General features: G+C 47.6%; 1 protein-coding gene across 10 annotated transcripts in view; it reads left to right on the top strand.

The window, feature by feature from the left end:
* The window catches only part of gramd2ab (GRAM domain containing 2Ab), a 28,585-nt gene extending 17,853 nt beyond the window's left edge, over window positions 1-10,732 (top strand). For 4 of the 10 annotated variants that reach the window (XM_084671619.1, XM_084671618.1, XM_084671622.1 and 1 more), the window contains exons 4-12: window positions 436-508; window positions 635-738; window positions 1,002-1,100; window positions 2,136-2,207; window positions 2,896-2,958; window positions 3,592-3,751; window positions 5,239-5,332; window positions 8,383-8,508; window positions 8,676-10,732. In XM_084671619.1, the coding sequence (XP_084527745.1) occupies window positions 436-508; window positions 635-738; window positions 1,002-1,100; window positions 2,136-2,207; window positions 2,896-2,958; window positions 3,592-3,751; window positions 5,239-5,332; window positions 8,383-8,508; window positions 8,676-8,679 (795 nt within the window). In that variant the 3' untranslated portion in view covers window positions 8,680-10,732. Of the gene's footprint in view, window positions 1-435; window positions 509-608; window positions 739-981; window positions 1,101-2,135; window positions 2,208-2,895; window positions 2,959-3,591; window positions 3,752-5,238; window positions 5,333-7,838; window positions 8,042-8,382; window positions 8,513-8,675 lie in introns of those variants that run through there. The other 6 variants (XM_084671626.1, XM_084671625.1, XR_014729677.1 and 3 more) reach the window with 5 other exon arrangements.
* The last annotated feature ends 8,446 nt before the right edge of the window (window positions 10,733-19,178 follow it).

Raw genomic sequence — 19,178 nt, 5'->3', positions numbered from 1 at the left:
TGTGTGTGTATGTGTGTGAGAGAGAGAGAGAGAGAGAGAGAGAGAGAGAGAGAGAGAGAGAGAGAGAGAGAGAGAGAGAGAGAGAGAGAGAGAGAGAGAGAGACAGAGAGAGAGACAGAGACAGAGACAGAGAGAGAGAGAGAGAGAGAGACAGAGAGAGACAGAGAGAGACAGAGAGAGACAGAGAGAGAGAGAGACTGGACTGGACATGACCACAAGATCAGAATCAAGACTAAGTAAAAAATTGATTTACACCGCGTCTCCTCTCCTCCCCTTCTCCTTTGCTCTTCTCACATGTCCTCCCCCTCACCTCTCTCCTCTCCTCCTCTCTTCCCCCTCTCCTCTCCTCCGCCTTCCCTCTTTCCTCCCCCCTTTCCTCCTCCTCTCCTCCTCCTCACCTCTCTCCTCTCCTCCTCTTCCTCCCCCTCCCGACAGACGGTAAGCAAGTACAACTCCCAGTATCACAAGCTCTTCCAGACTGTTCCCAAGGAGGAGATCCTCATGAAAGGTGAGACACAGACCTGCTCTCCTACGAAGCACTCCTAGCTTAACACAGGTGTGTGTGCGTGTATATATCAGTGTGTCATGTAAATGTGTGTGTGCTCCAGGTCTCACCTGTCCTGTCTCTCCCCAGTGTACTCCTGTGCTCTCCTCAGGGACATCCTGCTGCAGGGGCGTCTCTACATCTCACGCAATTGGCTGTGTTTCTACGCCAACCTGTTTGGGAAGGACATCAAGGTACCAGTCTGACCTCCTGCTGCTATAGCTTCCCTCACTTCCCTGTGTGTGTTTATGTGTGTGTGTATGTGTGTGTGTATGTGTGTATGTATGTGTGTGTGTGTATGTGTGTGTGTATGTGTGTGTGTACGTGTACATTCCAGCTGGTCCAGAGATTAGTTTGTTGTTTGTCCCGCCACCCCCCGTTCTTGTAGTATTAGACTTGTAAACGTAGGTCACATGACATTATTACAGTGTGAGCAGTGTGTGTGCTGCTCCTGCAGGTGGCCATACCGGTGGTGTCTGTCCGGCTGGTGAAGAAACATCGAACCGCGGGCCTGGTGCCCAACGGCCTGGCCATCACCATCGACACCAGCCAGAAGGTAGGACACGTCTGGTTCCCACGTTTCCCAATGGTTCCTGCCTGCCTGTCTGTCTGTCTGTCTATCTGTCATCCTGTCTGCCTGTCTGTCTGTCTGTCTGTCTTCCTGCCTGGCTGTCTGTCTGTCTTCCTGCTTGTCTGTCTGTCTATCTGTCAAGGCTGGACGTACGCGGGCCACAGAGGGCAGAGCTGTCTTCAGCCTGCTGGATAAGGCTGGACGTACGCAGGCCACAGAGGGCAGAGCTGTCTTCAGCCTGCTGGATAAGGCTGGACGTACGCAGGCCACAGAGGGCAGAGCTGTCTTCAGCCTGCTGGATAAGGCTGGACGTACGCAGGCCACAGAGGGCAGAGCTGTCTTCAGCCTGCTGGATAAGGCTGGACGTACGCGGGCCACAGAGGGCAGAGCTGTCTTCAGCCTGCTGGATAAGGCTGGACGTACGCAGGCCACAGAGGGCAAAGCTGTCTTCAGCCTGCTGGATAAGGCTGGACCTACGCAGGCCACAGAGGGCAGAGCTGTCTTCAGCCTGCTGGATAAGGCTGGACGTACGCAGGCCACAGAGGGCAGAGCTGTCTTCAGAGTGTTGTCTCTGTACACCAGGCCCTGGCAAACTAATAATAAATACAAATCTGTCATACAAAGTATCTGATTTGAAAGTGAGTAGTGCCTCCATTGACATCTAAACATGTTTTCAGTTAGCAGGTGCCTTTAAAGCACAATCCTGTTGAATAGTGGGTCATTTCCTGTGGGGTCAGATAGAGGTGATTTATCAGTGCAGTTCAAATAGCCAGGCTGTTTATGGACCTTATGGTTGTTAGTGAAGACAGTTCAAACTTCTAGCTGAGATCAGTCTTGTCCTTGATTATGTGTAGAGGCTACTGTAGCTGGGTGATACACTGGAATATCTTTAAAGATTATAATCAAGTGTGTTGAGAGATTCAAATCATATATATCTAACATGTCAGACTCTCATGTTTCACTGAACCATTTCAGAGCAGCTTCAGCTGACGTGTTGTTTCTGTTGTGATCGTCCTGCAGTACGTGTTTGTGTCCCTGCTGTCCAGGGACAGCGTCTACGATGTCCTCCGGAGGATCTGTACACACCTGCAGGTGAGCTGATCCTGCCAGTGACCCCCTAGAATGATCCTGCATTGATATGGTCAATGCACGCTGTAAAGCAGCGTAGACTAATTTAATATATCATTTAAGCTTAGTTTGACACATGTGCCCTAGAATGATCCTGCAGGTACACTGCAGGTTTACCTGAGGTTCCCTAGACCTGAACCTGTGAAAACCATGTTGACCTGACCCTGTCTGCTGTGTGAACTCTGTACCCATCTTAAAACTAGAGGGGATCGATCACTCCGAGCAGTGGCCCCTAGGCTACATTTACATTTATTCATTTAGCAGATGCTTGTCTGCTAAATGAATTGTGGTTGTGGAATGCCTTGCCTCCCTTTATACAGTGTGCAACTTCTGTCGAAACTTTTAAAAAGCAACTCAAGACTTTGCTATTCAAGCAGGCTTTTAGTTTTAGTTGAGGGGGTTTTTATGGTCGTTTGTCATGTTTTCAATTAAAATGTTTCTTGTATTCTTAATTTGTAGTGTTATATTTCATTTTGTTGTGAAGCACTTTGTGATTTTTTGCTGCGAGAGGTGCTATACAAATACACCTTACTTGCTTACTTACTTACTCTTACCCTGTCTGCTATCCTCCTGCAGGTGAATGTACTCTTACCCTGTCTGCTATCCTCCTGCAGGTGAATGTACTCTTACCCTGTCTGCTATCCTCCTGCAGGTGAATGGTAAGAAGAGCCTGAGTCTGAAGCTATATCTGGAGGAACCTAGCTCACTGTCCATGGTACACACACACTCAAACACTGTCACACACACACTCAAACACTATCACACACACACTCAAACACTATCACACGCACACACTCAAACACACACACATGCACTCTCCATCTCCACATCTCTCTCTATCTCTCTATTTAAACATCACTGTTGACACTGTCTAGAGTCAGCTGCTACTGTTTGTTGACTAGCTGCCATGCTACGATAGCATCTATTTCCTGATGGAGGTGTACCTAGGTACGTGTACCTGTATGAGATTCTGGAAGCTTTACAAGGTTAGGGTCTCCTTTCACGTCGACTTGTGTTCATGAGCAGCAGGGTTATATGAGCCAGCAGAGAGATGGGAATGTGAGGAACACACCTCTGCATGCAAACCTCACAGTGTAAATTCCTGTGTGCCACTAAAGTCTTTCAAATAAAGATGGCATCTGAATATGCTCTGTGGTTTCTTATGTGTTTCACTCCTTTCCTGGTTGATGTGCTTTACAGGAAACTTAGAACACACACATTCCTGATTCACTGATGTTATTTGGCTCATTTAATTTTGCCTCTCCTCCTCCTCCTCCTTTCCCCCTTTCATTCTCCTCTATCTCTTCCTCTCCTCCTTTTTCTCTTCAACTATCTCTCCTCCCCCCAGGATGAGTTCCCTGTGGTGGCCGACTTCCCCCCGGTGTTGAAGTGGAGGAGGCAGCCCTCAGTGCCCTCGGTGTCCTCCTCCCTCCCAGACCTGCTTGGAAACTCCACCAGTAGCCTGAGCACTGTGGACACCCCCTACCCCGCAGAGGCTCCGCTCACCGGTAGGCTGCCTCACCTGTCAATCATCTGCACCCTCCAATCCAGGGTCTCCCAGCTTACCTCAAATTGTCTTGAAATAAGAATAAAATGGGAAAAACATCAGTTAAGACAATTTCGCAGCAGCATGCCTTTAGTTGTCTCCACAGTTAACACTTCCTGTCCACAATTAACACTTCCTGTCTACACAGTATACACTTCTTGTCCACACAGTTAACATTTCCTGTCTACACAGTTTACATTTCCTGTTAACTCTTCCAGTTCACACAGTTTACACTTCCTGTTAACACAGAGGTTGGAGGCATGCTATATCATAGCTATTTCTTGTTGAAGGGCCAGGGTGTTGAAGCTGGGTTGGTCACTGTGAGACATGTATCCTTTCTCTGGGCTCAGTTTTATCTGTCTGTGTTTGGACAACTGGTCGATACTGTATCTCTCCTGATACCTCAAGTTGAGGTATTGGCCAGGTACTGCTAATATCCTGTGAACGCTGCCACCCTCCAAAACAAGACTGTTGACTCTCACTCTGATAACTAGGGTCACGACCAGCCTGGTTAATTAGTAATAGCCCTTGTCTAGCATTGAGCCTGGTCCTAACCTCACTAACCCTAAGCATGCTTATACAGCCACTTAATTGCCTGACCTTAGATGGTCTCTGTTAGCTTGTGTAAGATAGATATGGTCTGTGTTAGCTTGTGTTAGCTAGAAATTGTCTGTGTTAGCTTGAGATTATCTTGGTTAGCTTGAGATGGTCTTGGTTATCTAGAGATTGTCTGGATTAGCTTGTGCTAGCTAGAGATGGTCTGGATTAGCTAGAGATGGTCTTGGTTAGCTAGAGATGGTCTGGATTAGCTAGAGATGGTTTCGGTTAGCTAGAGATGCTCTGGGTTAGCTAGAGATGGTCTGTGTTATCTTACGATGGTCTGTGTTAGCTAAAGATTGGTCTGTGTTAGCTAGAGATGGTCTGGATTAGTTTGTGTTAGCTAGAAATTGTGTGAATTATCTTGTGTTAGCTAGAGATGGTCTGGGTTTGCTAGTGATTAGCCTAAATCTTAGATGTCTGTCGTCTATTCTTTGCTACTCTCGCTTCCTCAGTTTTCTCCTTCAACAGCTCGGTGGATAATGCCTGAGGGTGTGTGTTTGTAGTTGTGAAGCTGTGTGAAGGAGTGCTGCTTTGAGGCTGTGGGGAGAGATCTGGATCTGGTATCAAGCTTCTGGTGTAGCGCTGAGAGACCAAACCAGACAAGGTCTGAGGAAAACAGCCAAAGCAGAAGAGACATTACCACACAGAACAAGCTAACCAATGCTAACGTTTGTGTATGTACAGTGTAGCATGATGCTTAGGCTGTCGGTGAATCTCTCTAGTCTCTCCTCATAGTCTTCCTTGACAGAATACCAGGGGTGAGAACTGGTTAGTATTTAGCCACCCCTATTGACCTCAATTCAATATAATGCTATGCTAACTGGATCTGTGTTGTAATGACATGTCTAGACCGCAGTCTGGAGACAGAGAAGATCCTGCTGACCGAAGCAGCCCCAGAGCTGGGACCCCTGGAGTACCAGCTGCTCAAGTTCTTCATCCTGCTGTGAGTGATGTCCCTACTTCTACATACAGATACAGCTGTACAAGCAGTTACATTTCATTCATTTCATTTTTATCCAAAGCGACGTACTTGTAGAAAGTATCACAGAAGTTCATGGATCCGAAGCGCATTGTTCTAACAGTATTTTGCTGGTCAGAGTGAAGGAATGGCCTGTATTTACAAGGCACAGTGCACAGTAGTAATATCTGCACCAGGCACAGTGAACAGCAGTAATATCTGCACCAGGGAGCAGCAGTAATATCTGCACAAGGCACAGTGAACAGCAGTAATATCTGCACCAGGCTCAGTGAACAGCAGTAATATCTGCACCAGGCACAGTGAACAGCAGTAATATCTGCACCAGGCTCAGTGAACAGCAGTAATATCTGCACCAGGCACAGTGAACAGCAGTAATATCTGCACCAGGCACAGTGAACAGCAGTAATATCTGCACCAGGCACAGTGAACAGCAGTAATATCTGCACCAGGGAGCAGCAGTAATATCTGCACCAGGCACAGTGAACAGCAGTAATATCTGCACCAGGGAGCAGCAGTAATATCTGCACCAGGGAGCAGCAGTAATATCTGCACCAGGGAGCAGCAGTAATATCTGCACCAGGGACAGTGAACAGCAGTAATATCTGCACCAGGGAGCAGCAGTAATATCTGCACCAGGGAGCAGCAGTAATATCTGCACCAGGGACAGTGAACAGCAGTAATATCTGCACCAGGCTCAGTGAACAGCAGTAATATCTGCACCAGGGAGCAGCAGTAATATCTGCACCAGTGAACAGCAGTAATATCTGCACCAGGGAGCAGCAGTAATATCTGCACCAGGGACAGTGAACAGCAGTAATATCTGCACCAGGGAGCAGCAGTAATATCTGCACCAGTGAACAGCAGTAATATCTGCACCAGGGAGCAGCAGTAATATCTGCACCAGTGAACAGCAGTAATATCTGCACCAGGGAGCAGCAGTAATATCTGCACCAGTGAACAGCAGTAATATCTGCACCAGGGACAGTGAACAGCAGTAATATCTGCACCAGGGAGCAGCAGTAATATCTGCACCAGTGAACAGCAGTAATATCTGCACCAGGGAGCAGCAGTAATATCTGCACCAGGGAGCAGCAGTAATATCTGCACCAGGGAGCAGCAGTAATATCTGCACCAGGGAGCAGCAGTAATATCTGCACCAGTGAACAGCAGTAATATCTGCACCAGGGAGCAGCAGTAATATCTGCACCAGGCACAGTGAACAGCAGTAATATCTGCACCAGGGAGCAGCAGTAATATCTGCACCAGGGACAGTGAGCAGCAGTAATATCTGCACCAGGGAGCAGCAGTAATATCTGCACCAGGGAGCAGCAGTAATATCTGCACCAGGGAGCAGCAGTAATATCTGCACCAGGGTGCAGCAGTAATATCTGCACCAGTGAACAGCAGTAATATCTGCACCAGGGAGCAGCAGTAATATCTGCACCAGGGACAGTGAGCAGCAGTAATATCTGCACCAGGGAGCAGCAGTAATATCTGCACCAGTGAACAGCAGTAATATCTGCACCAGGGAGCAGCAGTAATATCTGCACCAGGGAGCAGCAGTAATATCTGCACCAGGGACAGTGAACAGCAGTAATATCTGCACCAGGGAGCAGCAGTAATATCTGCACCAGGGACAGTGAACAGCAGTAATATCTGCACCAGGGACAGTGAACAGCAGTAATATCTGCACCAGGGAGCAGCAGTAATATCTGCACCAGGGACAGTGAACAGCAGTAATATCTGCACCAGGGAGCAGCAGTAATATCTGCACCAGGGACAGTGAACAGCAGTAATATCTGCACCAGGGAGCAGCAGTAATATCTGCACCAGGGACAGTGAACAGCAGTAATATCTGCACCAGGGAGCAGCAGTAATATCTGCACCAGGGACAGTGAACAGCAGTAATATCTGCACCAGGGAGCAGCAGTAACGTAACTGCTGATGACACACAGACTCTCGGAGGTAGGAGCCATTCGGCTGCAGCTACACCAGGCCTTCCTCCTCTTACAGCAAGAACAAGCTCATTACTGTACACTGTACACACCCATGACAACATCGGACTCCTGCACACATGCAAACACACACACACACACACAATGAACACACACAAACACTTACACACATTATAGACAATACCTCCTCTCCATTTAGGTACTAATAGCTACACCTATATAGCATTTTACATAACCTACATGTTTCTATAACCTGCACACACAGATCTCTTGTCATGTTACTGGAAAAACTGTTTCTTATACTACTTGCTGGTAACAAGTGGGATTGCAACCATGTTCATGCAACAGTATGATAGTTGATTTTAGCCAATACTGCACCTGCTGTCCTCTGGTCAAGGAACATGCCCTTGTTGAAGTCAGTGTGTGTAGAATGGTATAGCTATAAACCCTAGTTTATAGTTAGAGTATGTCAAGAGGTCACAGGTTCAATCCCTCCGTTTGTACTTTGGAGACAGTAATACATACAGCGCTGGAACAAATTGAGAGACCATTGCAACTTTTCCTTTCCTTTCGAAAAACGTTGACGAGGACATTTGAGTGAGGAGCAGAAGGGTTCAAGAGACAACTGCAAGTTGAACTCTCACATGTTTGAACACGTTTCCTTCTCGACATATTTGGAAAAGAAAGAAAAGGGGCCGTGTTCTTTCCAGAGTTGTATGTATGTATATAGTTTAATATTCTTATTATAATAAATGTGTGTTTATGATGTGAGGGTGAAGGTGTGTTTATGATGTGAGGGTGAAGGTGTGTTTGTGATGTGAGGGTGAAGGTGTGTTTATGATGTGAGGGTGAAGGTGTGTTTATGATGTGAGGGTGAAGGTGTGTTTGTGATGTGAGGGTGAAGGTGTGTTTATGATGTGAAGGTGTGTTTGTGATGTGAGGGTGAAGGTGTGTTTGTGATGTGAGGGTGAAGGTGTGTTTATGATGTGAAGGTGTATTTGTGATGTGAAGGTGTGTTTAATGTGAGGGTGAAGGTGTGTTTATAATGTGAGGGTGAAGGTGTGTTTGTCTCCTCAGCATTGTGCTCCTCATCCTGTCCTCCTGCTACCTGGCCTTCAGAGTCTGCAGCCTGGAGCAACAGCTGGCCTTCCTCAACACACACTCCACCCTGCCCCTGAGAGAGAGGTAACACACACACACTGTTCAGAGGTCAGACAAACACACCTATTATAAATAAAGACATACACATGAATATATAACAACACACACATCAACTCCTGTCCCTTTGATAATGCAGTAACTGTTTCATAAGTGTCGTTGTCATACCAACGTGCACTTTTGTCCCCTCCCAGGTAACCCTCATCCGTCCCCATTGGACGGACGGCCTGTCAGTCACAGAGTTCACCTGCCTATTGGGCCAACAGTCTTGGTTCTGTCACCTGTTCCCTCTGTCTCCCCCTGCTGGCCTCCCCTAAAAAGACTCAAGACCAACCAAGACTGAACAGAAACACGGCACCTACACAGGCAGCCCTCTAGGAGTGCTAGCGAGGCAATAACCCCTCTCTCCCATCCCCAGAGACACTGCCTGTTTATCAATCTGAAGAATGCTAAGAACGTACTTGCGTTCTTGAGAAGAACGTTCTTGCCAAGCGTCTTGCGAGAACAGTCTTGCAGGACAGAGAGCGATTTGAGAAGCGTGTGTTCTTGCAATGATTTCTGGGCAATCCAATGCGTTCTAGCTGACCGAGTCACCATTCGATGCATCCTCGAAAAAAGAGGTGAATCAAGAACACTTCCGGGTATTTTTGCCGTTCTTGGTGACATGTGTTCTTTGGATTGGAACTGTACTTGGGCAATGAAAGATGACGTCAAACGAGTTCCCAGGAACACAAGAACGGAGAAAAATGTCGATTGATAAAAACCGCTAACATCCACAGACAAGAACACCAGGCAGGAAGGAGTAAGAAAGACAGCATCCAAAAAGAGGGACATGGCAGGTGTCATTGGGACTGGACCAAAATACTTCGATGCTCATTTTAATAGCCTTGATTATTCCAGGGCTCTTACTAGCCTCTTTTTGATTCAGCTGACATTCCAACCAGGAAGTTAACCTGACCAGTTCAAACATTTCACACGCAAGTCATGTAGCTCAGTCAAGCAACATGTTTACTGAGCACAGGCTGTGAGTCTTGTGTGTTCCTGAAACGCACATGAAGAATGAGAAACAGTGCAGTAGATTGTTATCAAAGGTCTGTTTGTGAGAATTGTGAGGTGTTGTTTTATCATGCAAATGTAGAGTAATGGTACTATTTGTTGGGTGTGTGTGTGTGTATTTATGTGTGTGTATTCAACATATCCTGCATCATGGTTAAGACTATTATGGTAAGCAGTCTTCTCTGTGTAGAAGACAATGCCAGCTGCATGTAGTCATACTGCCAGGTAGTCTGTGACACTGCTGCATGCATGAATCACATGGACACAGTACAGGATGCAGGCTAAGAAAGTATTGGAGAGAGGAGAGGAAGAGCTTGCTGCTCAGGAACAGTGGCAGGAGGGATGTTGGGATGGAAATTACTTGAAAGTGAATTGTGCATTTCAGAGTTTTAAAAGGTAAAAAGGAAGCTGTAGAATTGCATAGAAACGATGTGTGTTCTGCATGTGTCTGATACATTTCTGGTATGCTGTAGGTTTGGAGTACAACAGGAGCACACTGACACTTAGGAGCCAGACTATGTATTGATGTGTGCATTTTTGTAATTGAGGCTGAGAGGCATGCTGTTATGTTTTTGTAAAAGGGTGTGTATTGTTCTCTGGAGTGTTTTGGCCCTGGGACCTCACCGTAGAGCAGAAGTACCTTGACAGGGCGTCACCTGACAGGGTTAGGGTTAGACAGGGCGTCTCTGCAGGATTCTGGAGGAGGATAAACGGCTTCCTAGCCTGAGCCTACTGGGACCCTTGACCTCTCGACTGAACAGGATGGAACCTGGAAGGAATCACTTGAACATCAGCGAGCATCTGTCTCTCCTGACGCCACAGGCCCAGCCGAAACACAGGACTCACCTCACTCCATCTGGAGGGTTTCAAAAGACTTTTAGACTAAAGTTTTAAAAGTCTGTGTTGTGTTTGAGGAAATATAGTCATATTTGACACCAGGTTATCCGTTACTGAAGTCTGTTGATGATAACCCTGTCAGGGAGACAGCTTGAGTGTTTGAATGTGATCATTGCAGGTTTACTTTTATATAACTGCACAACTAAACATGAGATATATGATCTATCACAACTGTTCCTTGTAACAGATAGGAGAAGTTGAAAAACTCTAGTAGAAGTAGTCTTCAACAAAACCATCTTGTCATGAAAACCTCCATGTTTGTGTATTGTAGTAATACACCCTATTGGAGTGGAACATATCACATTGTGCTGTGGTTTATTTTTTCAAAAGGTAAAGAGCCAGGTTTCTGGCTCTGTTTGTTTACTGTGCTTATTATCATGGGTACATTGGAAAGGTCAGTGGTGGGTTTGGTGGTCTAGTCTAGACTTGATAATCAGGAGTCCTGTGGTGATCCAGTCCTGCTGTGGTGATCCAGTCCTGCTGTGGTGATCCAGTCCTGCTGTGGTGATCCAGTCCTGCTGTGGTGATCCAGTCCTGCTGTGGTGATCCAGTCCTGCTGTGGTGATCCAGTCCTGCTGTGGTGATCCAGTCCTGCTGTGGTGATCCAGTCCTCCTGTGGTGATCCAGTCCTGCTGTGGTGATCCAGTCCTGCTGTGGTGATCCAGTCCTCCTGTGGTGATCCATATCGCTGTCTTTCTATCTCCAGAATCCCTGTGATGTCCTACGTCAGTTCTATAAATTCTACTACTATCTACATGCTGTTGTTCATGACATGGCCCAGCCTGTGATGAATCTAATGACCACAGGGGGGAGCCAGCTCTTCCTCAAAGCAAAAAGTAATGTCTGTTTCCATCCAAGTGAGGGAGGTGGGCTAGGTTAGGGGGTGTGAGGGGGGTGGGGGAGGTGAGGGGGGTGGGGGAGGTGAGGACGGGGTGAAGTAGGTGAGGGTGTGGGGGGTTGAGGGTGGGGAGGGGGGTGGGGAGGGTGGTGAGGAGGAGGGGGGAGGGAGGGAGGGGAGGGTGGTGAGAGGGGTGAGGTGAGGGTGGTGAGTGAGGGGAGGTGAGGTGAGGGAGGTGAGGGTGGTGAGGGTGGTGAGTGAGGGGTGGTGAGGGAGGGGAGGTGAGGGAGGTGAGGGAGGGTGGTGAGGGAGGGGAGGAGGGGGGAGGGAGGGAGGGGAGGGTGGTGAGAGGGGTGAGGTGAGGGTGGTGAGTGAGGGGAGGTGAGGGTGGTGAGTGAGGGGAGGTGAGGGTGGTGAGAGGGGTGAGGTGAGGGAGGTGAGGGTGGTGAGGGTGGTGAGTGAGGGGAGGTGAGGGAGGTGAGGGTGGTGAGGGTGGTGAGTGAGGGGAGGTGAGGGGAGGTGAGGGAGGTGAGGGAGAGGACCCTCCGGACCAGCCTTCAGAAACAAACCGGGGTGCTCCTGACTTTGATTCATCATTTTGTTTAATGTCAAGGACACACCCTAACGCACACACACGCTACATGCCTGTCTGCAAGGATGTCAAAAACCTTGTGAAGGGGCTCCATGGCATTCCAAGCACCTGGCAGGGAGAGATGAGTTTAGGTTTGTTCTGTCAGAGGAGAAGTTCACCTGGTGATGATGACAAATGAGGATGTCTGGCCTTTATCAGCAGTGTGTCCCATCTTCCTCTGGAATGTTCTTCCATGGAGCTACCAGAGGAGACTCAGCAGTGTGGACTGAGTCTGGCTCCACAAGTGTGTGATGTCACGTATGAGCAGAGACTGTCAGTATGGGCCTTCTGGTTCTGTACCAAACACACTCCATGAAAATGAGAACCCGAAAATTTGACTTCCTGTCTATTTCTAGTACCATGGTGCGGGAGGTATGGACCCCAGGTTAAACTTATGCTGTGGGTGACAAGCTGAGAGGCTGTGCCTCTGAGGCAGGGAAACAGAGCTCTGCTCTGAGGCAGGGAAACAGCTGTGCTCTGAGGCAGGGAGACAGAGCTCTGCTCTGAGGCAGGGACACAGAGAGGGATGGCTTACTGCCTCCCTGCTTGATTCTCAACGTCTGAATTTGAACCCAACCTGCTGTCCAGGTGAATATCGACAATGGCCTCAGTGTCATGGGGCACCTGAGCTAAGATGACGGAGAGGGAGGGAGGACCAGGGAGGGAGAGAGGGAGGAAGGATCAGGTAGGGAGAGAGGGAGGACCAGGGAGGGAGGGAGAGAGGGAGGACCAGGGAGGGAGGGAGAGAGGGAGGGGGGAGGGAGGGAGGACCAGGGAGGGAGAGAGGGAGGGAGGACCAGGGAAGGAGAGAGGGAGAGAGGGAGGGAGGGAGAGAGAGAGGGAGGGAGGACCAGGGAGAGAGAGAGGGAGGGAGGACCAGGGAGAGAGAGAGGGAGGGAGGACCAGGGAGGGAGGGAGGACCAGGGAGGGAGGGAGGGAGGGAGGACCAGGGAGGGAGGGAGGGTGAGAGGGAGGCAGGGAGGGTGAGAGGGAGGGAGGGAGGAAGGGAGGCAGGGAACCGCTTAATCATAATCCTGACTAAAAAACACCCAAACACCTTAACCCTAGCCCTAGCCCCTGACACCCAAACACCTTAACCCTAGCCCTAACCCCTGACACCCTAACACCTTAACCCTAGCCCTAACCCCTGACACCCTAACACCCTAACCCCTGACACCCTAACACCTTAACCCTAGCCCTAACCCCTGACACCCTAACACCTTAACCCTAGCCCTAACCCCTGACACCCTAACACCTTAACCCTAGCCCTGACACCCAAACACCATACGGCATCGTCATGCTGTACTTCCATCCCAACACTCCTCTCTTTCTGTCCACCACCCTTTCCCCCAAAAAAATCCTCTGGATGAACACACAGACACACATCTGTCCTGAACAGGACAGATATCTCCCATGCTGTGGACTAAACCTTGGTGCTAACCTAAACATGGTCTTCACTGTGTTTATGTTCTTCATGCAAGTCCAGCACTCCCTCCTTCCTTCCTTCCCTTCCTCCGCAGGATCCCAGTGTGTCTGTGCAATTCTCAGTGCAGTGTATGTGTGTGGGGTGAGCTCACTGCAGCTGCAGCATGTGGTGTGAAATGTGTTTCTCATTCCAGAGGCTCACCAGCCTCGCTGCAGGCCCAGCAGAGGCCAGAGGCTGCAGGCCCAGCGAAGGCTGGAGGCCCAGCGTAGGCCAGAGGCTGGAGGCCCAGCAGAAGCCAGAGGCTGGAGGCCCAGCGGAGGCCAGAGGCTGCAGGCTTAGCAGAGGCCAGAGGCTGGAGGCCCAGAGAAGGCTGGAGGCCCAGCGGAGGCCAGAGGCTGCAGGCTTAGCAGAGGCCAGAGGCTGGAGGCCCAGAGAAGGCTGGAGGCCCAGCGGAGGCCAGAGGCTGCAGGCCCAGCGGAGGCTGGAGGCCCGGAGGCCAGGGACAGGCAGCAGGATGTGTCAACAGTTAGAGATCAAGTTTTAGGGATTCAGTGGAGAACTTGCCTCCCCTCAGCGAGTACACACACACACACACACACACACACACACATGCACACACACACTTGCACCTCCTTTGGGCAGTAGATCATGACTGTGCTAGGGGGTGGTCCATTAAGATATACTGGAGAGAGAGACATCCAGATATATTTAATGGGCAGACAAGTTTGGGGGGAGCGTGTATGTATATGTAAAACCAACAGTCATGTAACTGAAGCATTTTCTTAGTGGATATTAAGGCTGCTTAATTCAACTGGAGCATTTGACCTTTCTGAGACATTACTTTTTCTGTATGAAGCAGAAACCAACACACACACGAAATGTGAGTGACGACAGAGCAAGGAGAACTAGAACCAGCAACACCTAGTCTCCTGTCACCACATGCTGAGAGAGAGAGAGAGAGAGAGGGAGAGGGAGAGAGGTAGAGAGGGAGAGAGGTAGAGTGGGAGAGAGGTAGAGTGGGAGAAAAGGAGAGAGCAGGAGGAGATAGAGAGTAACTAAAGTAGATCCTATCTAGACAGGTCTGTCTCCTGGCAGTTTAATGAGCTGAAACCTTGATCAGTAGATTGTACTTGATGTTAATTAGCCTTGCTGCCAGCCCAACTTTCCCGCCCACAAAAAAATGTGTTTGGGAAGTTGGGTCTGGAGCGTCTCGTATTGGGGACAACTACAGAAAACCCAGAATCAGGACGGACCAATGAAATTGCCAGGGCGGGCTTTATACGATGATGGACAGATGATCAACAGTAACGTAATCAACAACGTCACAAAAGAGCCCTTGGGTTGAATTAGTTTTCAACAAACAACATAATACATTGCTCTGATTGGTTGTAGGTCTATCCAATTGAGCGTAGAGGCATTTGTTTTACGAGTTCGGTTGAAACACGCTCCGTACTCAAAGCCCAACGGAGAGTTTTCAGACTCATATTCTGACTAGAATTATGAGTATGACAACGTCAGGCTACATGTTAATCATACAGCACATATATTTGGTGAATGTCTGCCCTAACCATGTTTTCACTGGAAAGATAAATGAGTCTCACAGTTAACAAGGATTGTAGGGTTTAATCCCTGCCAGGGTAAACACTGTGTGTGTGCGTGTGTGTCTGCGTGTGTGTCTGCGTGTGTGTGCGTGTGTGTCTGCGTGTGTGTGCGTGTGTGTGTGTGTGTGTCTGCGTGTGTGTGCGTGTGTGTCTGCGTGTGTGTGTGCGTGTGTGTGCGTGTGTGTCTGCGTGTGCGAATGGGGGAGTGGGGTCCTGAAGTTGACAGGTCGGGTCTTTTTATGACAGCTCTGATTTGAGAGTCAGTGCTTTGAGGCCAAAGATGAGTTTGTATAGGCGGATTCATACACCTGTTCCACATCAACCCCAGCAGCCCGAACGCGTCAGCGGAGGTCTCCAGTCCCTCTCCTGCTGGTCCTCCACAGCTTCCCACAATGCTCGGCTGTTGACAGTGTTACACACCCAGTGTATTGTAATGTTCCTCATCTGTATGTCCCAATGGTTTACACAGAGGGCCACTCGGGTGTGTTCTGGAAAACAGAGCTCCTTCCTATAAAAGCAAACTGTGGTTCTGAAGTAAATCAGAGTTTTCATGGAAACATATTCAAGGCTGTGGTCCTTCTACCTTAAATGGAAGTGATATGTAGTCAAGTTTGTGTCAGTGCTAACACAGAGATTCAGAAATGATCGAAATATCATCATTCCATAAATGTTTGGCCTTCCGAACTTTATATAATATAATATTGTGGTTGAGAGGGTTGGTCCCAAAACAAACTACCCAATGATTTGAGCACACAACTAAACAGCAGATTAGCGCTGAGCAACTCCATCAAGCTCTTGGGAATCTGTTCAGCAGTTCATTCTGACTGTGGGTTTTTAGTGTCAGCCTTTCAAGGACAGAGAGTTGCTCTACAGACTGCTAACGCTACAGCAGCAGCATTGAGTGTGTGGAGCTGCAGTTGAAATCCATTAGAGCATCACACCATTGCATCAACGCACCCCTGGGGGTGGAGGGGCCGGTTCCTGTCAGCACCGCACGCCCCCTAGAGGAGGGGGCTGGCCCCTTGTTCACACCTTGTCTGGAAGAGAAAGACAAGAGAACGATATCATGACAGCTTGGTGATGCTCATCGCCCCTGTGGAACCAGTCAGACAACAGATGTCTGGCTGTTATAAGTAAAAGAAACAGTACAGCACCACTTGTCATGTTGTTTTGACATTCAGCCTGTTTAAGATGTGCCTTCACCAGCAGGGTTGGCCTCTATAGGGGCTTGTTATGGAAGTGCAATGTGATTATTCACCAAATGTTCTTAAGAGCAAATTTGTTCTTAAACCCCATTTACACAGTTTTCACAAAGATTCTGGCATTCACCAATGTTTTGTAATTTGGTATTTGTTCTTAGGTATGAACAGAATTTACGCGCACTCAACGGGGAACCTTGCCATCCAATAATAAGTGACTGATTACGGTATTTATAGGCCCAGATGGTCAGATGGCTGAGCGGTTAGGGAATCGGGCTATTAATCAGAAGGTTGCCGGTTCAATTCCCGGCCGTGAAAATGACGTTGTGTCCTTGGGCAAGGCACTTCACCCTACTTGTCTCAGGGGGGAATGTCTCTGTACTTACTGTAAGTCGCTCTGGATAAGAGCATCTGCTAAATGACTAAATGTATTAAGGCACCATCTCCGGATCCATTCCCACATCTCAAGCAATACCACTCCCTAAATGTCCAACTAATCTGCAACTCCCAGAATCAACTTCTGAATGTGGTCCCTTGCTTCCCAGGAGGTGCACATGATTCCTATATTCTGCAGAACAGTTGTGTGGGCGGTGTGGTGGTGCTAATCCAGAGTGAGGGCTGTGGAGCGCACCATAGGTATTTTAAAAGGACGCTGGATGTGTTTGGACACAGCAGGAGGGAAGCTGCTTTACAAACCACAGAAGGTGTGTGTATGTCGACCACAGAAGGTGTGTGTATGTAGACCACAGAAGGTGTGTGTATGTCAACCACAGTTGAATTGTTTTCAATCTGGCAATAAAGAGCCTGGACTGATGGCAAAGTTACGCATTCTGCATTTGAAATGACGCCATATTCATTGTTTTAGGTTTGTAGGATACTCATGGCCTGCTGTGTCTTGCACAACAGGCCATGAAACGTGATGCAGCACTTCCACCACAGGAGGATGAGCGTCCTGACCGACTCCTGGGACCCAGACGACAGAGTTGCTGTCAAAGTTTGAGAACAATTAACTGCTAGTTCGTAAATAAAGGCTTCATAGATAATGTAGCTTTCACCGTGTTATTCTGTTCCAGGTTTGGTCCTCTTCGCTCCCATCAGAGCATGAGGTGCTAATGAGTGATTTGTTGTTCGCTATAATAATGTCAAGAAATAAATGGAGTCACTCACAGGTTCAAGTGCATATATTTAATTTTTTTGTGTTCATTCAGTGTTCATTCATTTCTTTAAGTGTCTTGGAGATGGTGGTCAGTGTTGAGGCTATCTGTGCAAGTGCTTGGCCCACTCTCTCTTCGTTGTCCAGGACTGCATCGGTGATCAAACATGGAGAAGTTGAATAGGATCTGGACACACATGTGGATGTGCTGGTGGAAGCTTCAGGTTTCAGCTTCAGAGGGTGGTTGCTGTTGCCTTAGCAGGACTTTATCTGTACATAAATGAAATAAGTGACTGTTTTTGAAGATGTTGAGGAGAACACTACACACAAATACACACTCGTGTTTCAAACAAATCACATCTTCTAACTTTCAACTATCAATTCTGGAGAAAAAAAACAAATAACCGCTTACCTTCCAATTCTGAGAGAGGAGATGGTCTAGGATATGAACCCACCAACACGGGGCCCAGGTCTGTCTCTAAGTCCTCGGCCGATGGCACACCCAAGAGGGCTGTCTGTCCAATCAAGGCCCCCATGCCCTGGTCCAGCTCAGATAGCTCTGGGCCAGCCTCCCCCCCTCCAGTGGCCTGCATCTGTCTTCTATGTTTTGAAAGGTTTTTTTTTGCCTCAGATTTCAGATCAAACCATTTCTTTTTCACTATATCAGTTCTACGCCCTTCTCCGGATACAGCATTCACTGCATGGGTAATTACATTCCATGACCCTAACCCTAACCATGTATTGGTTTTATTTACTGCTTTGTATCCACCGCTGACGCTACCAAATATAATGTGTCATTTGTCGCTACAGTCGTCCACTTCAGAATTCCGAAAGTTTTTCTTTCTTTTGAAGTCGAGGCCTCCACTGTCTTTTCCATGTCTTTTTTACATTTCTCTGTGTGCACACCGCCCTGTCATCTCATGCCCTTTTATGGGAATTAATGGGCATTTACTTATGCTGTTTAGGAACACGTCATGAATCACACGTAGACTTTCTTAGGAACTTTCTTAAGAACAAATGTAAGAAATAACTTAGGAAGACATTGGTTAATGAGGCCCATTCTTCTCCTGGGCCTGGCCAATGACCTATGTCTTTAATGACTTCATGTCTTAAAACAATTTGCATTTTGCACTGCATTACAATTCCTGTAATATTTGTATTTTATATTGTGTTTTATATTGTAAATTGGCAACTTATATTTTATTTTATGGCAACTTATGTTTTATTTAATTGTATATTTAATCGTAATTGTATTCCACTTAGTATTGCTAGTTTATGTATCCTTAGTATAGTTAGACCACATATTTAAATTTAAGATTCCTATATGTTTATTTTATGCACCTTCCTGCCAAAGCAAATTCCTTGTCTGTGCAAACTTTCATGGCGAATAAAACCCTTTCTGTTTCTGACCAGAGACAGGAGGGCTAGGTCCACAGCCTTCTCCAGTGATCCAGAATTAGGAGCAAATAATCCCCCCTTGTTAACCCTAAAAAAGGGAATTTGATTTATTATTATTTGTATCCAGTGGGCACAGTCTAAAGTTCATTGTGAAACTTAACTGGGTTTACAGTCCATGTGTATATATCCTAAAGTGTGGCTCTACTGTATCTCATGGCAGATATGCTGAAGTAAAACATTTTGACGCTATTTTGCAGTGCTATGAAACATGCATCTTCTGGTCACAGCCTCACGCAATTATGGTCCGAGCTTAAACTATTTGTCAAAGAGCAAATGTAAATATTCCTTTTCTTAATCCCAGTGCTTTCCTGCTGTATTTCTTTTCAACAGTCTTGATTGTGCCACAAGGCATACAGTTGAATTAATGATGTTGAGTATCCAATTTTCTTTGGCCTCTTAATTGTTTGTCAACTGTGAAGTGAGCTTATGTTGTAACAG

The sequence above is a fragment of the Hypomesus nipponensis genome, chromosome 14 (genome assembly GCF_054491055.1).
Source record: "Hypomesus nipponensis isolate SF chromosome 14, ASM5449105v1, whole genome shotgun sequence".
Classification (NCBI taxonomy): domain Eukaryota; kingdom Metazoa; phylum Chordata; class Actinopteri; order Osmeriformes; family Osmeridae; genus Hypomesus; species Hypomesus nipponensis.
The sequence above is the reverse complement of the archived record's forward strand: the minus strand, read 5'-3'. Positions and strand labels throughout refer to the sequence as shown.